Source organism: Pteronotus mesoamericanus, unplaced genomic scaffold (assembly GCF_021234165.1).
Source record: "Pteronotus mesoamericanus isolate MK-2021 breed Mesoamerican mustached bat unplaced genomic scaffold, CSHL_Meso_final contig_163, whole genome shotgun sequence".
NCBI classification, from domain to species: domain Eukaryota; kingdom Metazoa; phylum Chordata; class Mammalia; order Chiroptera; family Mormoopidae; genus Pteronotus; species Pteronotus mesoamericanus.
The window spans coordinates 2,207,488-2,231,275 of record NW_026555064.1 but is presented as its reverse complement, the minus strand read 5'-3'; the positions used below and the strand labels follow the sequence as shown (position 1 = coordinate 2,231,275).

Here is a 23,788-nt window from a genome sequence, read left to right as displayed (position 1 = left end):
TTCATCTAAAATTGACATGCTATTTCCTTAAGGGATTTTAATATAAATAAAACCCCTGCACTAATTGAACCTTCCCTACAGGTGACCCATAAACATCCCCCCGTGTTGTCCTTCCCTCCTCCTGTCTCCTCTTTCCCTGCTTGATAACCGCCTGCTAATTTCTCAGGGAGCAAGTGTTCCCACAGCCCCCCTCTCCGGGGCATAGATTTCTCTTTATAATCCGAGCGCCTGCAGGCTTCGCAGCGAGTGCAAGCCAGCCCCACCTGCAGATGATGGAAAAGTTTAAAACCCCATTACCAAAGTGCTCCAGATGCACCAAATTGGAAGCTTGTGTAATCAGTATTCAAACAAAGCAAAAAGCCTTCTGTGGCCTCATCTCCCCTGCTCCAGGACCATTACCCCTGCCCCAGCCTCCATGGCAACAGAAAAACATCTGGGAGAGCGCACTGGAGCAGAGCATTAAACCAGGAGGGAGACCAATTACTCGCCCTCGGCAATCAGGCCCTGCCTGCTCCACTCCGCCTGGCCTATATCTCTTTATTAATAGCCACCTACTCGCTTGCAACCAGGAGGCAAATGTAGCTTTTACCCAGCCCCTCACCTACACTTGCTTCCATTTTCCCTCTCACAGCTCTTCCATTTCACATCCTTCTGTCCACTTTGTCCTCCTCTCTCAGTTCCTACATTACCCCCACTCGGCCTGACAATGCCCCCCTCCCGGCTACACTGTGCACTGGCTGGTGGGGTTGCTGGGGTGCCAGGTGGGGGCAGGAGCCCGGCCCGAGCCTGGCTTGCTTCTCTTGTTTCCATGCTGAACAGCGAGCAAGGGAGACGGTCTCTTTCTGGAGATTTCCTGAGCAGAGCCCGGTGTCACGTAGCCACAGCCTGTTGACAGTGACGGTTTACTGCCAGCTCTTTCCGCAGCTCTTGCAGGGAGACACAGCACCCCAAGACGCTTAATAACGTTAAATAATAACGTCCGCTAATTTGATGCCTGGGGGTGTAGGGAGAGTGACAGTTGAACGTCCAGTTATTACGCGGCGTTTCCCTTCCCTAGGACTTGAACCAGGCGGGCCCAGAGAAAAAACAGTTCCCGAACGGATGAAGTGTTCTTCCTGAAAATGCTGGCCAAGTCCTCCCTGCTGGCCAATTTACAGGCTTTGTCCTAGAAGACAAATGAGGAATATACCAGACTGTCTTCCTGTATGGAAAGCAACTGTATGTAGGTGTTCCCAACTCAAAGAGGGCGTCCTTGCTCTCCTCAAAACAGTCCTTGGGGAACTTTTCAAGCAAAATGCTGACTAACAATGACAGTATTATTCCTGTGGGAATAATGTATTTAAATGAGACTGTTAATTTAAATAGTCTCCTTTTATTGACTTGCTTATAATGTTAAATAGGAATGGGGGGAGTTCAGTGGACAGGGGTCATTAGCCCCTTAGCATTCACTTTGTCTGAAGAGATTTGAAAGTGTTTAGCAGTTAACCACCTATAGCTATACTATAGAAGTAGATAGTAAAAGAAAATATTCAAATACAGCTCTCTTGATCAAAAACTTTTGTGATAAGCAACTGCTTTGAAATTCTAAGTTCTTACGTTGTATTTTCTTATAGTGAGGCATATTTAAACTAAAAAGAATGTGCCTGTTTGTAGGAAGGATATGTGAAAATGTGTTTTTAATCTCTGAGAATAGGTGTTCTTAAAAATAAGTTCTAACACTTTCATTTATTCGGCAAACACTTATTGAGCAGCTAATCTATGTGTTGGGCTAGGAACTATGTTAGGTAAAAGAGATAATAAAAAGAAGTTAATGCAATATTCCAGGTATTGGTTTTTTTCTAAGCGATCTCCATAGATGAATTCATTTAATTCTCACAACAACTCCGTGAGGCAGGTTTAGAATTTTTTCATATTACAGGTGGGGAAGCTGACAGCGCATAGAACTAGGAGATACAAAAGCCAAGTAGGCAGCGTGGTTCCGGAGTCTGAACGCTCAACCCCCGTGCCCCACTGCTAAACAAGACAAATAACACAAGGTCTTGCTTCTCTTGGATCTTAAAGAGAACATAACCTAGTAAGAAGGATAGACCAAAAAAGAGGCATGTCACCAACTTCTGCCCATGTAAATAAATACTGTACACAGTAAGTGTGACCATAGCCTATGAGAGCCAAAGAGGCGGTGATTAATTTTGAGTGAAGGGTGATGCTCAAGGCTTCATAAAACCTTTAGCACTGGGTGCTGCAGAACAGGGCCGCAGCTTGCCAAGTGGGGAAGAAGACAATCCCAGGCAGAAGCTGCAGCGCCAACCAGGTGCGGAGGCACCGTGAAAGTTCACACTGGGCTTGGTGAACAGCAAATGCTTCCAGTGTGGCCGGAGTGTAGGGTACATGCAGGAGGCACGTCTGAGGACGGGCTGGTCCTCACTTAGGATGGCTTCTGAACTTTGAGATTCTCACCATGAAGTTCAATGAAAAATCCCTTTCTAGATTTAGAGCCTAAGAGCATGTGCGACTGGATATCCACAAGTTCTCCCCAACCCCATGACCCCACACGTCAAACCAGCTGTGGGGTGATCTATGGTTTAGGCAGGAAATTCTCACTTTCCCTACTTCAGAAAAATAGGGTCCCGGCAGCTCTGTTTGTAACGGGGCACAGCCAGGGCCCCCCCCAAAGTATTTGTAACGGGGTCCAGAGATTGGGGTGTCCAAGAAAAATATATTCCCCACTCCAGGGTGGGCCGCTATGGGGGAAGGGAGCCTTGAGCAGGGCCGTTGAGAAGTCAGATTGCATACCAATAACAGGATAGCTTCGTTCCTCCTTTGCAAAGAGGATTATTTGGCATATCACCAAAGCTAATCAGGAAGGTTTAAAAAACTTAATACATTTTGTGAGAGAGAGAAAGAAAGAGGAGAGACAGGGGCCTGCAGGAGAGACAAAGGGACACAGACTCTGGGGAACAGTGTGAAGACCCCGTAGGAAGAAAGAGGGGAGAAAGGACTCTTGCTAGTGGGCCAGGAGAAGGTGCCACATGGTTATGGATTAAGAGCTGGAGATCGCGGCGATGCGGTGGATGGTGCTGAGACCTGCGAGAGGCCTGCCTAGCCGAGCCCCAGACTTCTGTTCTTTCTTCTGAAGGACGGTACCCTGACTGGCCTGACTGGCCTAACTGGGCAAAGGGGGGAAGGCCATGTGTGCTGGTGACTGTTTTGAAGGGATTTTGAGGTTTAAGGTGACATTTAGCCATTAATCAAACCTGTATAACTTTTGAATAAATAGTTCCTTTTCCTTTTCACCAAACTCTGCCATTCAGAGCCATAATTCCAAGGACGGCGGGCAAAGGACCCACAACCGAGGGACCCCGGGGAAGGAGGGTGTCGTTGTTTCAGTAATAGCATCTGGGCATCCCCCACCCCCCACGGGTCCTTTTGTTCGGTAACATGTTTGCTTTTTGTTTTTCTTACACTTACAAAGGAGTTCCCACATGAGCACTGTTATTAAGTCACCCTGAAATTTCAGGCAGTGAACTAAAATGTATTTCCTGCTTCCTTGGAATTTATTATATCAGCCACTGGTGTAAAAGGGAAGGCGTTTCAGTGCTTCTTCCCAGCTCACATTTGCTGTACCTGAGCGCAGAATGGAGAATGACCATTTATAGTTCCTGCTGAGAACTCTTCCAGTGCAAGGACAACTAGCAAGGCCTGAAGCCCAGAGCGTGACCTCAAGGCCAGAGGTGCTGTGTAAATGGGTGGAGGAACTGAATACTCTGACTAAATCTCTGATCTAGGGAGTTTTCTATGAGATTTGTTTTTTAATGAGATTAATGATAGTAATCTTTAGTCAGTTAAGACTTTGCTTATAAGAACACTATTTTACCCGCCATTTCAAGATCACATTGGGATGTGTCATGGGGGGAGACAGAGGGGAAATAGTATCTGCGACAGAAATAGAGGTGGAAGAATCCTCTTCTTGTGGAATGACCCCAAGGTCTCCGCCTTCCCACCCCTGACCCCAGCGTGCCCTGATCCCTCTGACCGACTGCTTCACCAGCCCTACCTTTTCCTCCCGCGGCAGGGATGTGTTTTATTGGCCTATTGGTCAAGATTATATGGGCCCCTCATCAGGATTAGTACAGAGCTGGCAGCTGTGTATATTAAATTTCAATTTAGGCTGAAAATATTCTCTTTTTTAAAAACAAAGAAATATGGCATTTTTAAACTCTGGAAAATTTCATTGAAATATGTCATTCATAACTTACTATTTTACACAGTCCTTGTTGCTTAACTTAAAACCCCTCAATTCCTTCTCCTACCCCATCCCCAACCCAGGAAAGTGTTAGAATAATACTCACATGTCTGGAAAACACTCTGAGATCCTTGGATAGAAGCTTCTGTGTAGAAGAAAAAAAGGATTTTGTTTTATTGATTGTTCATTGACACATGAAACAATTGTCTGGAATTGGGAACATGCAAAATAATTACCTTGTTTAGTTTTTTTTCTTTTATAGTTTATTATAATGAATACCACTGATAAGAGTAGGAGTACCAATAAAACCAATGGGATCGACACCATTAATATAAACTCTAACTGTTGATCTTCCTCATCAATGAGGGTAGAATTCATACTTTCAGTTAATGTTTCTGTGGTCACTGTTGTAACAGCTGTACTTATAATAGTGTCTTTATCTGTAGTTTCCACTTCATCAGATATATCTGTTGGCTCATCCGTGGACTCTTCTGCTGCGTCAGAATGCACTGTGGGGAACACATACAAAATTGAGGTTGCCATGGAGACAAAGCTAGTACGTTATGTTTTCAATGATTTTTAAATTTATTCAACATGCAGCCAGTGATACACTTGATTCACTGTATTGGGTCTTCCAGTTCAGTGTGATTCAGAGTATTGATTTAACATAAATGGAGCTCAAGCTGGGAGTATATTGAACATGGACTCAAAGTCCAAAGATAAACCTCCCACAAAGGCAGACAGTTTGGCCTTGACCAATACTTTAGACCCGTTTAAGCAAAGGCATTGAGAAGCTTTGCCGTCATGGGTGATATTCCAAGACATCTCCTATAGCGTATCATGGTTTAATAACATTTCTGAATAAACCTATATCTACATGTACTGAAAAGTAAGTACTTGCCACATAACACTTTTGGGTATAAAGGAATACACTATGCCCTAATTTTTAATAAAAAGTTACCCTATCAGTGGAAAAGAATTTTTTGAAACTGGGGTGACTGCTTAGATTTCAGGGTCAGGTCTCATGTTCTGCAGAGAGCCGGTCTGCCTCTGAGATTATCTGGCAGAAATCCTCCTGGATTCTAAATAAAAATACAATGTGTATTTAATTTTTAAAGTGACATTCTCAAGGGGAATTTAGAGACTGTACCAATATTTACATTTACTCAGTAAGATGCATCTTTAGAACTTTCCCTATTTAAGAGATATAAGCAAGTTAATTCTGTTTGAAGTTCAGATTGTGTTGGAAAACCATCACAGGACAGAAAAGGACTATGATTTGAAAAATCTTTCCCCACCTGGCTAAGGTAGGCTAAAGGTTTCCATCCTAGCACAGTATAGTGATGCCTATCATTCAGATGGGGACCGCTGAGGAAAACAGAATGTACATTTAGGCTATAGAAAACTTCTCAAATGAGATAATTTATGTGAAAGCTCTTTGTAAGGTGAAAGGTGCTATGAAAATGGAAAAGATGGCTCTTTTAAACTATGCCCTGTTCCTACAGGTTAGGCCACTGTTTCATAGAATGACCGAGCTGGCCACAGCAGAGCCAATTCAGTGCCTTATTAGATGTATAACTGTATGACAATGGACTCCTCTGACTTGACTTATAAAAATATTTGTTTGATCATGGCTAATTATTTTGGTGATATAGGTAAACATTTCAGTTTTCTTCAAGACCAGGGAATCCACTTGAGAGTCACATGGGTAAATGCCAGCCAAAACCATCAGAATCAATTACAAACTGCGGCGTGTAACTAACTGGTGTGTGTCCCTCACCTGTGGGTACCAAAAGCAGGATTTTAAAAAATCTACCATTTATTGACCTCTGCCTTCTGGGTTAAGTGACTTTGTCCTATATTTATGTTTTTGAAACAACATAAGTCACTATTGTATTCACTTATGTTAAAATCTTTTATATATTATATATCATCCTGGATCAGGAAAGACATTTGTCTACCAGGGCAATGTCCTCATTCAAGTCACCCTGCTTGTAGAACTACTAGAATGAAACAGCACTCTTTACTGAAAGCTCAGGCCATGGAAGATCGGACCTATGAGAGGGATGGGGCGGGTGCATACATAAGTGCAATTGGTGATAACGATCCTTTTCCTTGAGGTTGGCTATTATGGACCGAATACCCAGACCTCCCTTTTATTTCTTTTGCTTACTTCTGCTATTGCTGCAGCTTCAGCTACCATTTCAAGCTAGCTTTTATAGAGAACTCACTAAGAACCCAGTCCTGTATTCTGCCTTATACCTGGATTAACTCATTTTGTCCTCCCCAACTTTCCAGACAGAAACTGGGGCAAAGAGGTGATACAACTCGCCTGCGATCACAGAGCTGTCACGGAGGAGGGATTGAACCCAGGAGGGCTGATCGCAGAACCTGGCATGTAATAGTTATAAATCATGAGGAAGGGAGCTCATATTCTTGCCCATATGCTTAAAGGTGGAGGTGGGGGGCTTTTTGGCCCAAAGGGGAAGGGAGAGGAAAGTTTTCCCAGAAAGCTTGGCTTTGCCAGGGCTCTTGCTAAGCAACTCAGCCCGGACAGCTGTGAGCAAAGCTACCCTGGGTGCGGGGTCTCCTCAGTGGCTCTCCAAGGAGAGCCAAGGAGTGCCCAGTAGAACACTTCACATTCAGAGTTACCACTTGCCCCTTGGCCCCAGAAGAAAAGAAAATAGAAAAGGAAATAAGCTAGCAAGGATAATGAGGGCTTATTCTCAATAGGGAATGAAAGAGAAATGGAAGGAAGCACACCAGATGGCCTGGGGTTGTATTTGTTTACTTTTCAGCCTAAGAGACAATGCTGGTCACAGTGGCCCTTAGTGGCCTCTTTGAGTGAAAGGGGCCAGAAGTTTTCTCTACAATATCCCTCTCACACATATGTTTTCCATGTAAAACATCATTTACTCAATGAAATTCTTCTAGTGTCTATTTAAATAAATGAGAATCAAGTCGGTCTCTCTCTCTCTCTCTCTTTACTCTGCAGGCCTTCATCTCCAGACACCCCGCAGCTCTCCCTGCCCCAACCAACTCCAAAGCAGCCTCCAAACAATAAACACCAGTAACTGACATTGATCGAACACTTGGTAGGTGCTAGGTACTAGGTTACACATGCGCTGCCTAATTTAATCTTCACAACTTCCTTGTTCACATTTTACAGATGAACAAACTGGGTCTTGAAAGTCTCTCCCCAGGGTATAACCCTGTCATTTACGCTGTGAGCTCCACTGACACACAGGGTTTTGAAGCCGCGTTCCCTCGAGCGCAGGCGCCGAGTGGCCGGGAGGGGCCTGGTCACAGCTCTGACACTCAGCGGCTGCGGGAATTTGCACACATTATTTACCCGTTAATGGCTTAATGTTCTAATCTGTACAACAGAGCAATCCCCAAGGTCTCGTCTATTTCCACATCTGTGCATTGATCCTAAAGCCCAGACCTTCTCTTTTATTAGAATTGTGCAATAGGTGCTATGCACGTGGCACTAAGCTCAGCAAGGAAATGTCACCACCATGCTTCCCGTCACTCACTCGCTCTCCCCAGCGATAACCACCATTTCTGCTGCCTTCCAGAGAAACTCCGTGAACATACAAGTACCTTTTCCTGTTTTCTTTTATTAACACAAATAGTAGCAAAAAAAAAGTTAAATATTTTTCTTCCTTTTGCTGTTTTCACTTAAAATTTGACTCGAAGATTTCTTCTATGTCTGTATACCGAAAGCTGTCTTCCTCCTGTTATTTGGAAGTATCATAACCCACTCATTTTAGTGGAGATTTAGGTCACTTCTTCTGTATTTCCATTGATGCTGCAACAAACAACCCTGTACATCTTTTAGTTTCCACGTGTGCAAGTACCTTCCGCAGTTTCATCTCAAGAGTGGGGGCAGCAGGGGACAGGGCGTTGGGCACAGGGGGAGGAGGGCAGCACCAAACTACCCTTGGTGGTCTGCCCTCACAGCTTCTCCAAGACAACCCTAGCTCAGCCCTCACAGGATGAGAATCGGCAGAAGGCAGGGAAGGGCTGGGTATGCAGGGAGTCTATGATGGGAAAAGAGAAGGAAGTTGAAAGCATTGGGGATCACCGCCAAGACTTTGTGCCAGGAACATCCAATGTCATCAAAAAGGAGCTGGAAAACCAGGTGGGCCACAGAATCTAATCAGTAACTAGGAGTAAGGACCAAGGGGATAGAGGTGAGAGTTGGAAAGAAAACCAGAGGTGGACAAAACCAAGGTGGAAACGAGAGCAGCCAGGATCCCGGGAGCAGGGATGGGAGCGGAGCCGATAGAGGGCAGCTGGGGCGGTTTTCCCGAAGCATTACCAGTTCCTCCCGTGGCCTGCGGGCAAACCACAACTCTTAGCCCAAAGGACATGGGACCCGCTGACACTGAGCAGCCTCAGACACAAGGAGGGACCCAACCTTCTCCAAGAAACACTTGCTAAGGCCAATGATAGCCAACAGCGACTTCCTGTAGGAGCCATCCTGTGCTTTTCAGGTACAAGTGACATTGACAACCTTAGCAGCCCGGCACTGCTGTGGAAGAATCCAGACTCGGTGAGGGGACGAGCGCGATGCTGCGTGGTGGGAGGGCTCCGCGGGCATCTCCATGGCCTCGTGGTAAGAAGGGCTGGACTCCGAAGAGTGGGGCTGGAGCCTTGATGCGGCGCTCTCCAGCTGGGGGGGCCTGAGAAGAGCCCCTCACTTCCCCAGCCCTTCCTTTCCTAAAAGCCAAGAGAGGGGGCCCACTGCTCTGCTCCCCCAAGGTGTTTGTGTGAAGAACAAAGGAAATCCCAAATGTGAAAATGCTGTTTAACCCACAAAGTGCCACACGCGTGCCAGGCGTTGGTAACTTTGCTGTTTCCTCTGTCCTCCAACCCCTTTCTTTTCCTGTCTCTAGACCTATCTGTTTCTCTGCTGTTTCCCCGGAGACGAATCTTCCTGATGTAACTTCTTCATTTCATGGCTGTATCTTCTCATCTAAATGTGGACATATTTCAGGGTAAAAGGGTGGGGCCCCGGGGGGTAAAAAAGGAAGAAGCTGCAGAAGATAAAGATGAAGAGGGTCACACGTGAGAGTGGAGAGAGAGGCATCAACAAGCACGAGTACAGACGAGAAGAACGAGGGCAATGTTAAAAGCGGAAGGGCCTGGTATGGCTGGGGACCCTGTGTGTGACCTGCCTGTGGTGTCCCTGGGTGTGTGGGCTCAAGGCGGCAGGTTGGCCAAAGCTCTCTTTTCCTGTCAAGTGGCCCAGTCCTGACTGTATCAACGCCCGCTCCAAAGCCCGCTGGCCCAGGAATTCTGCCTCCCAGCCTCTTGGGTTCTCTGCTCAGATAATGGAGTAGACGAAGAGGTAAGGGGAATGGTCATGTGACTGCTGAAACGGAGCTGCAGCATTTCACTTACTTTTAATCCCCAAATCCTAAAATTACCCGATAATAAACTGTACGGAGTCCCTTACAAATGATTATCGACAATATCCATGCAAACACATCTGACACCCATATTTCACACATCTGGCGAAGACCCTGGGGAAATTCTGGTTAAGTGGGAAAAAGGGGGAAATGCGTGAGGTGAGCCTGGCAGTTTCCGTAGCAGAGCGGGCACACGGCCACCTTTATCACTGCCTTGAGCAGCGTCACTAAGTGGAAATGACTCTGCTTCCCAGTCAAGCAGGCCAGCTCACTTCTCTTTTTTTGAAAGTAGAAAATATGTAACCAAGCTCTAGTGTTTAAAGCAAAGAAAAACAAAACTGTATTACATACCAACAGAAAGATTGCCACACTGATATTACAATGTAAAATGAAATAATGACGAGAGGGTGTTATTAAATTCAGGAGATCATGGAATGTGTTGACTTCAACCAGTTACCCCATTCTTTCATTTGTGTAAGTTCCATGCACAAGTTATGTAAATGATTTTGTAATACAGATTGTAAAGCAAAAGAAAAGGCAAGTCAAGTGACAGGTGTCGAAACTCTGTCCTGCTGTGTGGAGAAACTAGAGTATATGGATTTCAGATGCTGAAGAAACCAAACCAAGGAGCCTTCCTATGTCTCCTCCTGTGCCACCTCCCCTGCTTCAGTACACGAAGAGCCAGAGTGTTGGAAGGATGAGCTCATACCAAAGCGAGGTGTCCCCTTGTGGTTCTCAGTCTTGGCTGCACATTAGAATCATCTGGGGACTTTAACACTGCTGATACCCAGACCACACTCCAAACCATCAGATCTAAATAGCTGGAGGGGGACCCAGTCCTCAGTGTTTTCAGAGGTCCCCAGGTGTCTCCAGTGTGCAGCCAATGTTGCCAACCACTGCTCCCAACCCTGCCCATTCTGGCCTTCCCTGGGACCACCCCAAGTCACTCTCCCCTCTTGTTCTCTTTGCTCCTCCTTAGTGAGCTGGACAAGAAGCAGTGGTTGGGGAGCTGGGTGCCCAGGACTTGCCTAGTAGCTGCCAACCCTATAACCAGATCACAGTAGCATGAATTTGACCCCTGAGGCCCTCAGAGGCTGTGGCCAGGATGGATTGAGGGAGAACGTGGCAGTCATGCCTTCCCGACTCTAGACAGGAATCTGAGGTGGTTTTCTCTCAAAATCTACCTGATTTTTTTTTAAAAACACTGGAGTATGAGAGGATTTGTTCAATGTAAATTTGTGAATCCCTAATGATGCAACTTTATGTTTCCATTTTTTTTGTTTTTGTTTATTTATCTTTTTTGGCAGGGGGATTCGGTGGTTTCCATGACATCCACATGTAGGGGCTAAGTGACCTATTCCCCTGACAGCAGGCCGAGTAACATGGAGAGAATGTTGTTTTCCTTGTAAGCTCTGTTGTACTTCATAGCTGACAGTTTTTATTAAGTGAAAATATTCCCTTGATGTGCTTTTCTGACATGTTTACTTGAAAATGATACGGTCAGAAAAAAATAGCCTGTTGAAGGGATGCAAAGCAAAAGCATGAGAAGTTGATGCAGATTTTGCACATTGAAGAATAGTTTAGGTAAAGGAGGGCCCACATTTTGTACTCCCTTTCAAGTCAGCCATCTGATGGTGACAATGCCTTATATCAAAAGAATGTTACAAAATGTTTCTCTCACTCACTTGGAGGAGGGTCATCTGGTAAACCGCTTCCATGCAGTCATCTGCTCCAGGGGTTGGCTTGTGAAGCCAGGTTGTATTTTTACCTCATGGCCTTGAGAAATGCACACCTGCATTTGCAATTTACTATCAGATTAAAACACACCCAAGGAGGGGGCCTGAGAGGCTTTGATGTCTGTTTCTATTTTATTTTGATGCCTTTTTTAGAGAAACCTTGCTCATATCTAATCAGACTTGCCCAGACCCTAAGGCTGTCTCGGTTTAGAAGTTAATCTACTGGGGAAGCTGCGTTTTTCACCCTATGACTGTATTTTCATACTCTGGAGTCCCATTCTGGCCTGTGGTACCTAGAAGTTGAAAGGAGTGTTTCTATTTTCACAGGACAGGAGACACACACACTTTTAACTAAAACTTCTTCCTTCTCAGTGGGATAGTAGACACAAAAGTGCTTTAAAAATGAAAAGATAAAGGATTATTAAGTGAAGTTCTTGTCATTACTAACCTGATTACTTCTCTATTTTTTATTATATTTCTCTCTCTTTTTGAATACCCAATTTCAAAATTACAGCTTAAAAGAGTAACTTGATAACCCATGTTCCTCACCAAGCTCTGCTGTCTCCCTGGCCTGCCATGTCAGCCTCCCTCTGAGGAAGGAAGGAAGACGCCTGCCATGGGATAAAGTGGGTGGGCTCCTGTGCGGGTCACCTACACCCTCTGTGCTGGCCTGGCTCCTTTTGCTCAGATCAGCACACACTCAGCGTTGCCAGAGAAGCAATTGCAAGACAGAGACAAACCAAAACATAACTATGTCTGTAATCAATCAGAGAACAGGAAAGCAAGGAAAGGAGATGTGGGCTACTGTCTGTAGCAAATGCACCTTCACCATGAGCTACAGGAAGAACGCGAGAATGTGCAACCAGAAGTTCCGCCTCGCCTACCTAAGGTGGAGCAGGGAGTCAGAGTTTGTTTGTTGTTGAAGGTTTCTTAGAGGCTCAAGAAGGAAGCAAGTTCCTGAGGTGTCCGAGGGCAGCAAAATGGGGGTGAGATTTGTTAGGATTAGAAATGTCCCTTCTTAATGGGTCTCCAAAGCTGGCTTACTTCTCATCCTGTTTCCCCTTGAAAGAGAATCAACCCTGCCCTTCCATCCCGGAAAGCTAACTGGCCGCAAGTAGTTGGAATTTTAGTCTTGCAGCTTGAGTGACTGATGTGGGGCTATACTCACTCTGTTATTAACCTCTTTGCAGTATTTATTAATGCAATCCCTATGATTTTCTTTCTCATTTGCTTTTTAATGGGATGAATTACATTAATAAATTCTCCAAAATTGGTCCATTCTTGGATTGCTGGTTTTATTTGACTTAATCATTGGTAGGCTTCCCCCCCCCCCCGGCCCCCAGAGGTGGTTTCTTGTTATTTTCATGATCTAGGACTCATCCTAAATATTCTTCTGACATTTGTCAGCTGGTGACATAGCCAATATGGCCATGGTCTCAGTGATGAACAAATATAGGGGTGGCCATTGCCTGCCAAAAAAATAATCATAATTATAGAGTTACTAGATAAAATACAGGATGCCCAGTTCAATTTAAGTTTAAGGATAACAGCAAATAATGTTTTAGTATAAACATGTCCCAGGCAGCATTTGTGCATCCTATGTTTACATTAAATTACATGGCATCTACTTATACTAAAAAAACTTTTTTATTAGAAATTTACACTTAACTGGTGTCCTAAATTTTTTTTACCTGTTAAATCTGGTGATCTTAGTCATAAAGAAATAAGCAAGAACACTTTTAGAAAAGAAAAATGGATTTTTTAATTAATAAACTATGTTGTCAGGGAGAAATGTCATGAAATCCTAGTAACCGCTAGTCTCCTGTTTCTGAAATGGACAATGCAGAGGGGAAGTAGGAAATAAAAAATGTGGTTTTAATGCACACGAAATAAAGAAACATAAAAATAATGTCAAATTTCAAAACAAAAGTAGATTAATTGATTTTAAGGATAAGAAATCAAAGCATCACCAGCAACCAGACCCCGCCCTAGCAGGTAACTCTTTTCTAACCACCTCTGTCACTGCTCAGGAAATGCTTCTGTGCTGAACTCACTATGAGAGGCACATTTTTGTTGTTGTTGTTAGTTTTACATTGCATAGTTTTTATTTCTTTTTCAAGTTTTCAAGTCAGCTTTTACTGGCCTGAAATGTAGTGTCTACTTGTATTCCCTTTGTTTTCTTTTCAAAACTCTCTCCAAAATGTTAATAACTACCTGGCCTTTCTGCAAATTATCATGCTGCTCAACACCTACTTCCTGGGTTTGAACTTGCACCCATACTTTCAGAGGAAGGCGGGTAAGAGCATGCTCAGGACTATCTGTAGATGCAGCTATGCAGCATTCTCTGCAACAAGGGAAGCAATCACTGTTGCCCGTCTGCGTTTGAGGAGGCAGAAATGAAGCATTCACGCATAAAAAGATGGATAGTTCACATTTCAGACTAAAACAAAATTAGGTTAAATAAAAATCACATTTATCCACATATGACTACAGTTTCTCTTCATTCTTTAAATGACTATAGTCTGTCATGAAAACAAGTAAGTCTTGGGCCATAGGATAAACTTCATGTTGTTCAGTCAGTCAGTCAGTTTGTGTGGCTATTATGTGCCAGGCACTATTCTAGGTCCTGGGATATAAAGGCAAAGGGGCCCAGGCCCCTACCTCCCAGGGAAGTGACTATTAAGTGGGACAATGGCACACAAATCTGTACATATAATAAAGTTTAATAAAAACCATGTTACATAACATGTTTGTATACAAAGTGCCATGAGGACATGGGAAAGGAACGTATTCATCTGGGTAAGGATTCAGAAAATCTTCACAGAGGAAGTGACCACGAACTGAATCATGGGAGTTCATCAAGTACAGATGTCAAGGAAAGGCATTACAATGAAAGCACAACAGATAGAAAGGCTCAGGGGCTTGAAAGAGCTTGGCACACTCAGCAGTTGCATCAGAGGGCGTGTGGTGGGAAGAGTCAAGGGTTAAGTGGGAAAAGAGCTTGGACCAGCTCATGAAGGGCCTTGAAACAATTCCAAGGGGTTTGACTCTATCCCAAGGAAATGAAAAAACACTGAAAGGATAAGTGCAGGAGGGGAAAGGTGATATTTTTGTTATAGAACAATCACTCTGGAAGTTGTGTGAAAATGGATTGGAGATGAGGCTAAGGGCAAGGAGACAGTCAAGAAGTTCACAGAGCAGCCCTAGGGGAAAGCGAACGAGGCCCTCACCCAGCACGGGCCAGAGAACGACTTCTGTTTTGAACCTGCTGAGCTTAGGGCCCTGCGTGTGTCTGCAGAGAGCTGAGAAGGAAAATCCAGGCCTAGGGCTGGGCAGGTAGGTGGAAGATGATTATTTGTGAATCATTGGCCGAAAAGTAAGGTAAAGCTCGAAACTGGGTATCATTGCCCAGGAATGATGTAAGAAGGAAAGAAAAGATCAATATTAATATTAAATGAGCGGGTGAAAGAAAAAGATTCATAACCAAAAAGTGCAAAGGAGCAATCAGAGTCATGAGAGACTAAGAATACATGATAAGGCCAAGGAGGAGAAGAGTTTCAGTAATTGATTAATTATGTTCAGTGCTACAGACACAAACATAAAATAAGGACAGAAATGGGTCCTGTGGGTTAAGCTATTAGGAGGCACAGGTACCTCAGGTAGATCACATGCTGTGGTTGGCACAGTAGCCAGATTGCAGTGGGTTGAGAAATGAATGGAAAGTGAGAAAATAAAAAAATGAAAGTGTCTTTCAAAGAGGTTGGAAAAATCTCTGGAGAAAAACGATGGAAGAGAGCAAGACAGGAGCACAGGAGTGCCGGGAAAGGACACACAGGCTCCCACTCTTGTTCATTGTGCATGTATACCTACTGAAAAGAATAGAGAATACAGCGACGAACAACACGGTAGTCATCACCGTATTAAGTTTTTCCATATTGACTAGATCAGGGGTTGGCAAATATTTTCTTAAAGGGTCACAGAGTAAATTTTTTAGATCTTGAGGCCAAGAGTGCAAAATACAGGCTATTATGTAAGTTCTTGCAAAGCCATTACAGGATAATCATTTAAAAATATAAAAATGATTCTTAGTTCAAAGGTTGGTTACTATTTATTTTTAATATTTTGAGGTGTTTATGGAATTGGTTCGGGCAAGGAGTGCTGTGAGAAGGTTGTCACAGGCGTGTCCAGAGATGAAGGCGTGCAGACCAAAAAAAAACAAGAGAGAGAGAAAAGGAAGGAGGGAGAGAGAGAGAAAGGGAAAAAGGAATAACAAAAAGGAAATACAAAAACAAAAAGCAACTGCAATAATTTCGGCAAAGTTCAAAGTTCAAAGTCAAAGTCAGGTGCGCTACCCTGGGCTGATCTCACATCATTATCCGGACACTGTGGCCCTGGCTGGCCACTACTCTGATTTTGAATTTGGTTTTGTCTATTCCTTTCTCTTTAGCAATCACTTTGGTCTTCTTGATTACCTGCTCCTGGTTACCAACTTGGCTCCACTGCCAACCCTGGTTTGCTGGCTTGCACTTTTAATCAAGTGTTTGGCACCTCCTCATGTGACTCCTGAAGGCTGACCCCAAAGGCCTGACCCCTCCCATCCCAGGTTAAGGTTTAAGCCTGAGGTCCAAGCGCGGGCTCTTCTCAAGCCCAGCACATCCCTGTCTGAGCTCTCGCACGTGCTATTTGGTGGCGATAGGACGGGGTTCGCCCTGGTTAAACATTTTAGCCTGGTGATAAGATCAGAACATTTGGGGCTCTGCTAAATAGGGTGAGTCATTCTGTATGCAAGGTTCTGGCTTTGTGTCCCCAAGATTGGCATCATGAATGGGAGTTGATAGATAAAGCAAGCAACAAGATTAGGTCTACAAAAACATCAGATAAAAGTTATTAAACTGCAATGTGTTTAAAATAAAGACACAAAAGAAGAAATAAATAACGCAAGAAAATAAACTAACACTATATAGAGATGATATATGAAGGAGTTTTTAGAAATAAAAACAGATTTTCTAGAAAATGAAAAATATGATAGCTGAAATTAAAAGTCCAATGGCTGCGCTTATCAGCAAGAGGGACTAGGTGGTGGCACTAACCCCCCCCCGACCAGGAGTGCAGAGTCTCTGTTCCCCCATGTCTCTGCCAACATTTGGAAGTGCTGCAAACTCTACACAGGGAGGCAAACAGCAGGTTGCACTGTTTCTTTGTAGAACTCAACTCAACCCAGCCAAGATCATGCCCTCTCCTTGTTTCCTGGGTCAGCCTTCTAGAAACAGAGGGACTTGAAGCCTCAATCAATCCCTCTCTGCTTTTTTTGTTTTGTTTTGTTGTGAGCTTGGTCCTTGGGATCCGTTCTCAGCAGAGCTCTCCCACAGCAAGGCTAGGCTTTCCTTCCCTGGGCCCCGCGCCCAGAAGCCTCTCTCTCACCCAGTGACTTCAACAATCCTTTTACTTGCTTGGGGTTTTAACTAAGCTAATCCTCAGATTCTGTGGTGCTCACTCTCTACCCTTCAGCCCCACCCTTTCCCCTCTTCAGCCCAAAGTTTAGCCCGACTCTCACCGCTCCTTTCCTGGTCAGCGAGTCTCTGACCACCAAATACAGCTCCTTTATGAGCATGCGGTAAGTAACGTTAGAGCCCAGCCAAACCTGGAACTAGACACATAGCCTGAAAGCCCAGAGGTAGCCTAGCATATGGCTAGAGCATGCATTCATAAAGCTGAACCTTACTTAGATCTACTACTTAGCTGTGTCACCTTGGGCAAATCATTTAACCTCTCTGTGCCTCAGTTTTCTCATGTGTAGAATAGGAATAATAGTACCTCTGCATGAGACTGTTAGGAGAGTTCCATGAAGTTCTATGAGGAAAGTGTTTAGAACAGCGTGTGGCCTGTACTGAGCACTGTACATGTTCCCATCATCATTCTTACTACTTCATTGGGACTGTCCCAGAGAAGAGCAGGTGGCAGTCACATTCATCGAAACAAGAACAGTGTCAGAAAGTGCCACTTCATTTATGCAACTAGTATTTTCTTCTATTCTTTATCTTCTTCTTCTCAAGATGTGTTCATCAAGAATCACATGGTTCTACTCTTCTGAAACAGCCCCCAAAATCTGCCAGCTCTCTCTGTCAAACCCAGCGCTTGACTCCGGCCACCCACACAGCTACAGCCAGCTTATTTCTGCCTTACACCCTTTACTCTACTTTCTTCCAAACCTTCTGCTTGCCTAACAAGTGCCATGCTTTGGGTACCCAGGAAGCTGCTTTTAGCTTTCCGAGAGTGTTGAGCGGACTCTAACAGGGCCCAGGGTAAGGGATGAGGTGGAGACACTTCCCTTTGCTCCACGGGCAGATGTGACCTTGAGTCTGAACTGCCTTAGCATTCCACTCCGGCCCAGACACCTAGGTCAACGGCTTTCCTTTAACTATGCTCACCTGTTTGGTCTAAAAGCCCAGGAAAGCCATTTTCTCATTTCCCTCTCGGTGACTTCTAAGAGGATTACGCACTTGGGACAGTAATCAATTCTGCATCTGGCTCTCTCAATCTACATAAAGAGAAAGATGCTGACTCAGAAGTAATGACACAAGTGTCTTGGGAAACTGAAGGTATTGGATCATGTTGCCTGATTGTGGTTAATAAAGGCTTGATTTGAGATATAGCCCATAATATACTTGCAACAGAGAGAGCTGGGCTGTTTAGTAGCTTGGATTCTTTCCCTGAACATCTCCAGGTATCTTTTTTTTTTTTTTTTGGAGGAATTCCAAGAAATACAAGTGTGACATTTATATACTAACTCACACCTTGAAGCACCATCCACTCAAAAGGATATACATTAATTCATTTCAAAATGTATATTCAGTCTTTAATTTAGAATAGCGTTTCCCTTGACTAAGCTCAAAGTAATAGGCTTGATTATACAGCTTTGCGCAAGTGGCATTTTTGTATTTTCAGACCTTGGGAATCCAGGGGGGCCCAATAAGTGCCCTGGGTCAGCTGGGTAATCCCTCTGTTCTCCTGAAGGGCAGCTTTTCATCTGTGGTTTGAGGGCAGCTGCCATCCTTGACTGCCGCCATGCCAACACTCCCTGTTACCCGTAGCTCCTCAGTGTTTAGCGATGAGCCTCCTATCCATTGCAGGGTGATATGAGTATTTACTAACAATTACCGAGTTCCTAACTTATGCTGATTCCTGACAGAATTTCCAGAAGTCAAACATGAACTAAAGAGGATTTTCCCAGCAGGTGCTCACAGCCTGGTGGAAGATACGGGCGGAGACACAGCTCTGATTCAAAGTGATGAGCTGAGTTTACACACATGTAGGTCTGTGGGCATCACAGGGGGTAAAGGCAGAGTGCCAGGCAGAGTGAAGTCAAGGGAGCTGCCAAGGAGGAGATGGCATTCAGTCTGAGCCTTTTAAGGATATACAGAAATTCACTAAGGAGTAAAAAGAGAACTTGTCACTCAAGTGGCAAGAACCACAGAGGCCTGGAGCACACGCTCCATTCAGTGTGACTAGAGGGGCTGTGGCTGGGGAGTGGGGGGACCCAAGGAAGGGGGTGCCACTGACAAGGAGATTGAAGTCAGAGTCTCAGGAGCATCAACGAGGAGCCACTGAAGGTCTTTGAGTGGAAGAGTCACAAGGTCACACATGGGTCTCGGAAAGATAAATGTTATGGAGCGAGTCTCTTCAGATTTTCCCTCTGCGCCTCCTGAGTTGCAAACACTTTGCTTCAGTCATTTTCAAAGAGCTCAAGAAAATCCTCAGGCAAGGTTGACATTGCTCTCGGAGGTGTGTTTGAGAGGCATGTTTGCGGTGGTTGTGAGAGTGACAAGAGGCGGAAGGGGGAGGGCAAGGCCACACTTTTTCGGTTGCCCTGAGGGATGCCCTGAGGAAAAAGGAGCCTAGTCCGGTGGCGGTGGCAGCGGGGTGTGGCTGGTCCCCTGGGGGAGCCGAGGGCCCTGGAGTCCAGGTCAGAAAAGCTGACTAGCAGGGGGATTCAGGCATCTCAACCTCCCCCGCCTCAGGGTCCTCATCTGTTCGCCTAGTGGAGCTTGAGCTGCATAATCTTTAGGCTCCCTTCCAGCTCCAAAACATTATGCATGAAACAACGTATTATCCCCCAAACTCATTTTGAATGCTAAGCTCCATTCCCACCAAACCTGTCTCCCGTTGGGGTGGTTTGCCTTTCCCCTTTCATTTCCCACCTCGGAACCCTGGGGAGACCACATGGAGGGTTCCAGGGAGAGAGCCGTTGGTGGGGTATGGGAGGTGGGACGCGGATGGCTCATCTCCGGGAAGTTGTGACATCCATTAGCTCAGTGCCTGTGTCCCCGTCCTGTGTAAAGAACTGTGGCTTGAAGCCCTGGCTGGGTAGCTCAGCTGGTTAGAGTGTCATCCTGATACGCCAAGGTTGCGGGTTCAGCCTCTGGTCAGGGTACATACAAGCAGCAACCAAGGAATGCATCAATAAGTGGGACAGCAAACTGCTGTTCTCTCTCCACAATCAATTAAATTTTTAAAAAGTGTAGCTTGAGAACTTTCCTTTTGCTTTAAGTACTGCCCTACACCAGAAGCCAGTTGTACCCACTGAGAAACCATGGGTAGCAAGTTTATTTACCCAGGGGCAAGACAAAAAAAACCACTGTAAGAGGCATTTGAGGGTGACTAGACTTATAACAACTGTCAAAGATATAAACTAATAGCTACTCTTAGCAAGAATGAGATTTAATATTTTGTCTTTACCAATACCTTTGATGTGCTATAATTACATTACTTTTTTAAACAAAGCTTCATCAGTTACAATCAATGCAAAGAAAATCTCTCTCAAAATAACAAGATCAAAGGAAAACAGATGAAAACCCTGTCTTAAAAAGTTACAGTGGATGCCTGGGAATTCCTTGGATAATTTCCTGTTTACATATTTATAAACTTATGGCTTCTTGTTTTTAGCATACTTTCCAGTAGTAAATTTCCATACTCCAGTTTTCCCAGGAGTTTCTGAGACCAGCAGCCTTTTCAGCCCACATTATTAAAACCAAATTTATTATTATTTCTCTGTTGCAGCTGAATGAAACGTTCCTTTACATGAACTGCCAAAGACTTTATGGTTTTCTTAATGTGCCCATTAAAGCTGGTAAATTACAGGGACCCACATATCTTAGAAGACAAAGATTGCAGGAAGATTACATTAAGTGAGCGAGCTGGAGCGTGATTTGATAGCTGCAGGGAAAGCCAAGTTCACCCTTCCACCCCAGCACCTTAAAGAGACTTCTCTAATTTTCACCACTTTTCTCACAAAAAAAAGGATTACAGTTTCTGGGTGTTCGCTTCCCCGGCAGAGTTCTGTAGCCTCTGTAGCCTCGGGCACGAAACAAGGCTTCATTCTCCTCCTCCCTGGGGTGGAGGTTGCTTACCCTGAGCCCGGCCAAAGGGAAGGAGCGCAATCATCAGGGCGAACAGGAGGGCAGCGCGGGGAGCCTTCCTGTCCGTTCGCCTGGGCTCTCCCTCCGGCATGATGCTGCGCTGGCTTCAGCCTCCTTGAAACGTGAACGTTTCCTGTTTCCTGCTTGTTTGGGTAGGTGCTAACTTGAAGGAGAAGTGTTTGCCTGCTTTTTAGGAAGTGATGTAATTCTGCAGGAGCCTGTCAGACCAGCAAGGATTGCAAAAGAGAAGTTGCTCTTCAATCACTGATGCAGTTAACACACCTCTCAAGCCCTTTTCAGTCCTGGCCCAGCCACGGGCCTCTGTCTTTGGCAATTGCCCCTGTGGAGATGGTGTCTGTGGCTCAAGGGTCATTCGGAATCTGGAACTTGGGTCCTAAATCACATGCATCCTTGATTTGTGACTTTACTCATCCTCCAGGGGTGTCCTCGTGGCTACCTGGAGTCTAGAGGGGCGCTCGTCAGCCGCAGGACTTTCTGAGGTGATGAAAATGTTCCAAGTCTGTGCTGTTCAGCGTGGTAGCCATTAACCACATAGACGACTGAACACTTGCATGGAGACTCGTGTGAACTGAATATTTATTTTTCAATTTTATTGATTTAAACGTAACTAACTCCATGGGGCTAGCCCTGCTGCCTGGGACCGTGCAGGCCCGGACAACAGGGACACCTGTGCCACCAGAACATAGCCAGACCACTTCTCTTCGGCCAGGTCCATCCTCCTTCCCAGGCCCTGAGTGAATGACCCGCCCTCAGGGCGTGTGGAGAGGGGAGGGGCCCCACCACACCCCCCCTGAATTCTGTGCTCTGCTCCCCAGGGAGAAAGGATCTCTTTATGTTCTTTTTTTTCCCTTTTTTCTTTATAAAGACTTTATTTTTTAAAGACTTTATTTTTTAAAGTCTTTAGTTTTAGATTCACAGCAAAATTAGGAAGGCATAGAATTTCCACCTACATCCCCTGCCCCAACACACGCGTAGCCTTCCCTTCGGTGACCACCGCCCACGAGGGGCGTGTTTGTTACAGCCGATGAACCTACACTGATGCATCGGAATCACCCAAAGCTCACCCTTGGTGGTATACATTCTATAGGTTTGAGCAAACGTATCATAATAATGACATGTATTCCCGTTGTAGTATCACACAGGTAGCCTTGCTGTCCTAAAAATCCGGTGCTCCACCTGCTTATCCCTCCCTCATGCCCCCACCAACCCCTGACAACCACTGACCCTTTTACTGTCTCCATAGTTTTGCCTTTTCAAGAAAGTCATAGGTTGGAATTATATAGTATGTAGCCTTTTCAGATCGGCTTCTTTCACTTCGCAATATGCATTTAAGTTTCCTCCATGTCTTTTTACAGCTTGATAGCTCATTTCTTTTTAGCTTTGGGTCATATTCTGGATGTACCACAGTTATTTATCCATTCACCTACTGAAAAACATCTTGGTTGCTTCCAAATTTTGGTAATTATAAATAAAACTGCTATAAATAACCCCGTGCAGGTATTTGTGCAGACATAAGTTTTCAACTCCTTTGGAAAAATACTAAGGGACCTGCTTGCTGGACCATAAGGTGAGTGAGAAACGACCTTTTAAAGGGCCCGTTTTGAAAGCAGAGTCTGGTCTCAGAGTGGGGGAAAAACCCTTGCATTTCACCTTTCTTCCTCCTTTCAGGACAATAAACTTCTCAGAGGTTGTTAACAAACAAAACAGGACTGAGTGGATTAGAATGAGGGTAGAAATTCTACCCACTTGAAACAATGCATGAAAGAGGTGTCTGTTTAGGCCAGTATGCAGGGGAGATTAGATGCTACGTTTTTGTGTTCAAACTGAAGTCCCTCCTTTGGTTTAGGATTAGAGCCTAAGCACGAGAGAATGCAATTTCATAATCATGGTTGCTGTGCTAAGAGAGACAGGCAGACAGAGAGAAGTGCCACACACTATCTCTTCTAACCCCTTTCCTGTAGGTTGCCATGAGTCACTGCCGCTTTTCGGTAAGTTTCACCTTCAGGGATCTGGTTGGTGTAAACACTCAGGATGACTAGAGTTTCTCTGCCCCTGACTTAGCCATTAATTTTTTGTTCAGTGCCTTGCTGCTTTTCAATGTCATTAGTCATTGTTTGTCTCAGTTCTTATGCACCAGAAATACGTGGCTGATTCATGTAATGAGCAGTTTGTTAATGGATTTACAGTATGGATTTTAACATTTTTAACTGGCAATTAAGTCAGCTCCTGATTTAATATGACTTTGCCCTTTAGGGGACAATACAGAACAAATGGTGGAAGAAAACAGACACGTTCAAATCTGGATGATGGATTGGAAAACAACAGGGAAAGAACTATTAATCAAACTCTTGCCGAGCAAGTGAATAGACCACTGGCTCTCACTGGCTCTAGCGCCTAGCTTGGCTGCCAGTTATTCCTGCACTAGCACGACTGCTCCAGCAGCTGCGCCCGCACAAGAGAAAAGGCCCGGGGCAGGGAGTTCTCTTCCTTTTGCCACTTGCTCCTGTTAAAGCCATTGGTGCATCCCAGGGTTGCATCACGTGTTTGGCAAGCACAAGGTGTGAGGTTTGGTTTCTTTGATTTTAAAACTACAGCTGGACAGAGGCTTTGCAGAGCTGGGTCGCCATGGCTGGACCACGGCTGTCCTATTCTGCAGTGCTCTGCGCAGGCCTGTGGGAAGGCCAGGTAGTTCTCAGAGCTCCTACAAGTGCCTGCGCGTCACTTCTGAGCAAGCACAGCACTTCATCAGCTAGAATGACGTGCAAAATAAACCGAGGCCATGGAGACATCCTTCACAACCATGTAATTCTGTCCTGACCCCTGTGCTCTCTAAGACCCTCAGCGTGATTAAGCTGATCTTTGGGGGAAGAAAATTACCATCATTGATCAGAAAATTGCAGCACCTTAGTGATCTCTTTACTGCAGTTAAAATCACAGGGACATCGTGTGGTCAGT

At 44.9% G+C, this 23,788-nt stretch overlaps 1 protein-coding gene across 1 annotated transcript in view; it reads right to left on the bottom strand.

Moving 5' to 3' along the window:
• TMEM154 (transmembrane protein 154) overlaps window positions 1-20,903 on the bottom strand; it is a 35,442-nt gene extending 14,539 nt beyond the window's left edge. The window contains exons 1-3 of the mRNA XM_054595855.1: window positions 20,804-20,903; window positions 4,480-4,752; window positions 4,350-4,388 (exon numbers count right to left, since the gene is read on the bottom strand). Coding sequence (XP_054451830.1) covers window positions 4,350-4,388; window positions 4,480-4,752; window positions 20,804-20,903 — 412 coding nt within the window. The remainder of the gene's footprint in view (window positions 1-4,349; window positions 4,389-4,479; window positions 4,753-20,803) is intronic.
• Between the last annotated feature and the right edge of the window lie 2,885 nt (window positions 20,904-23,788).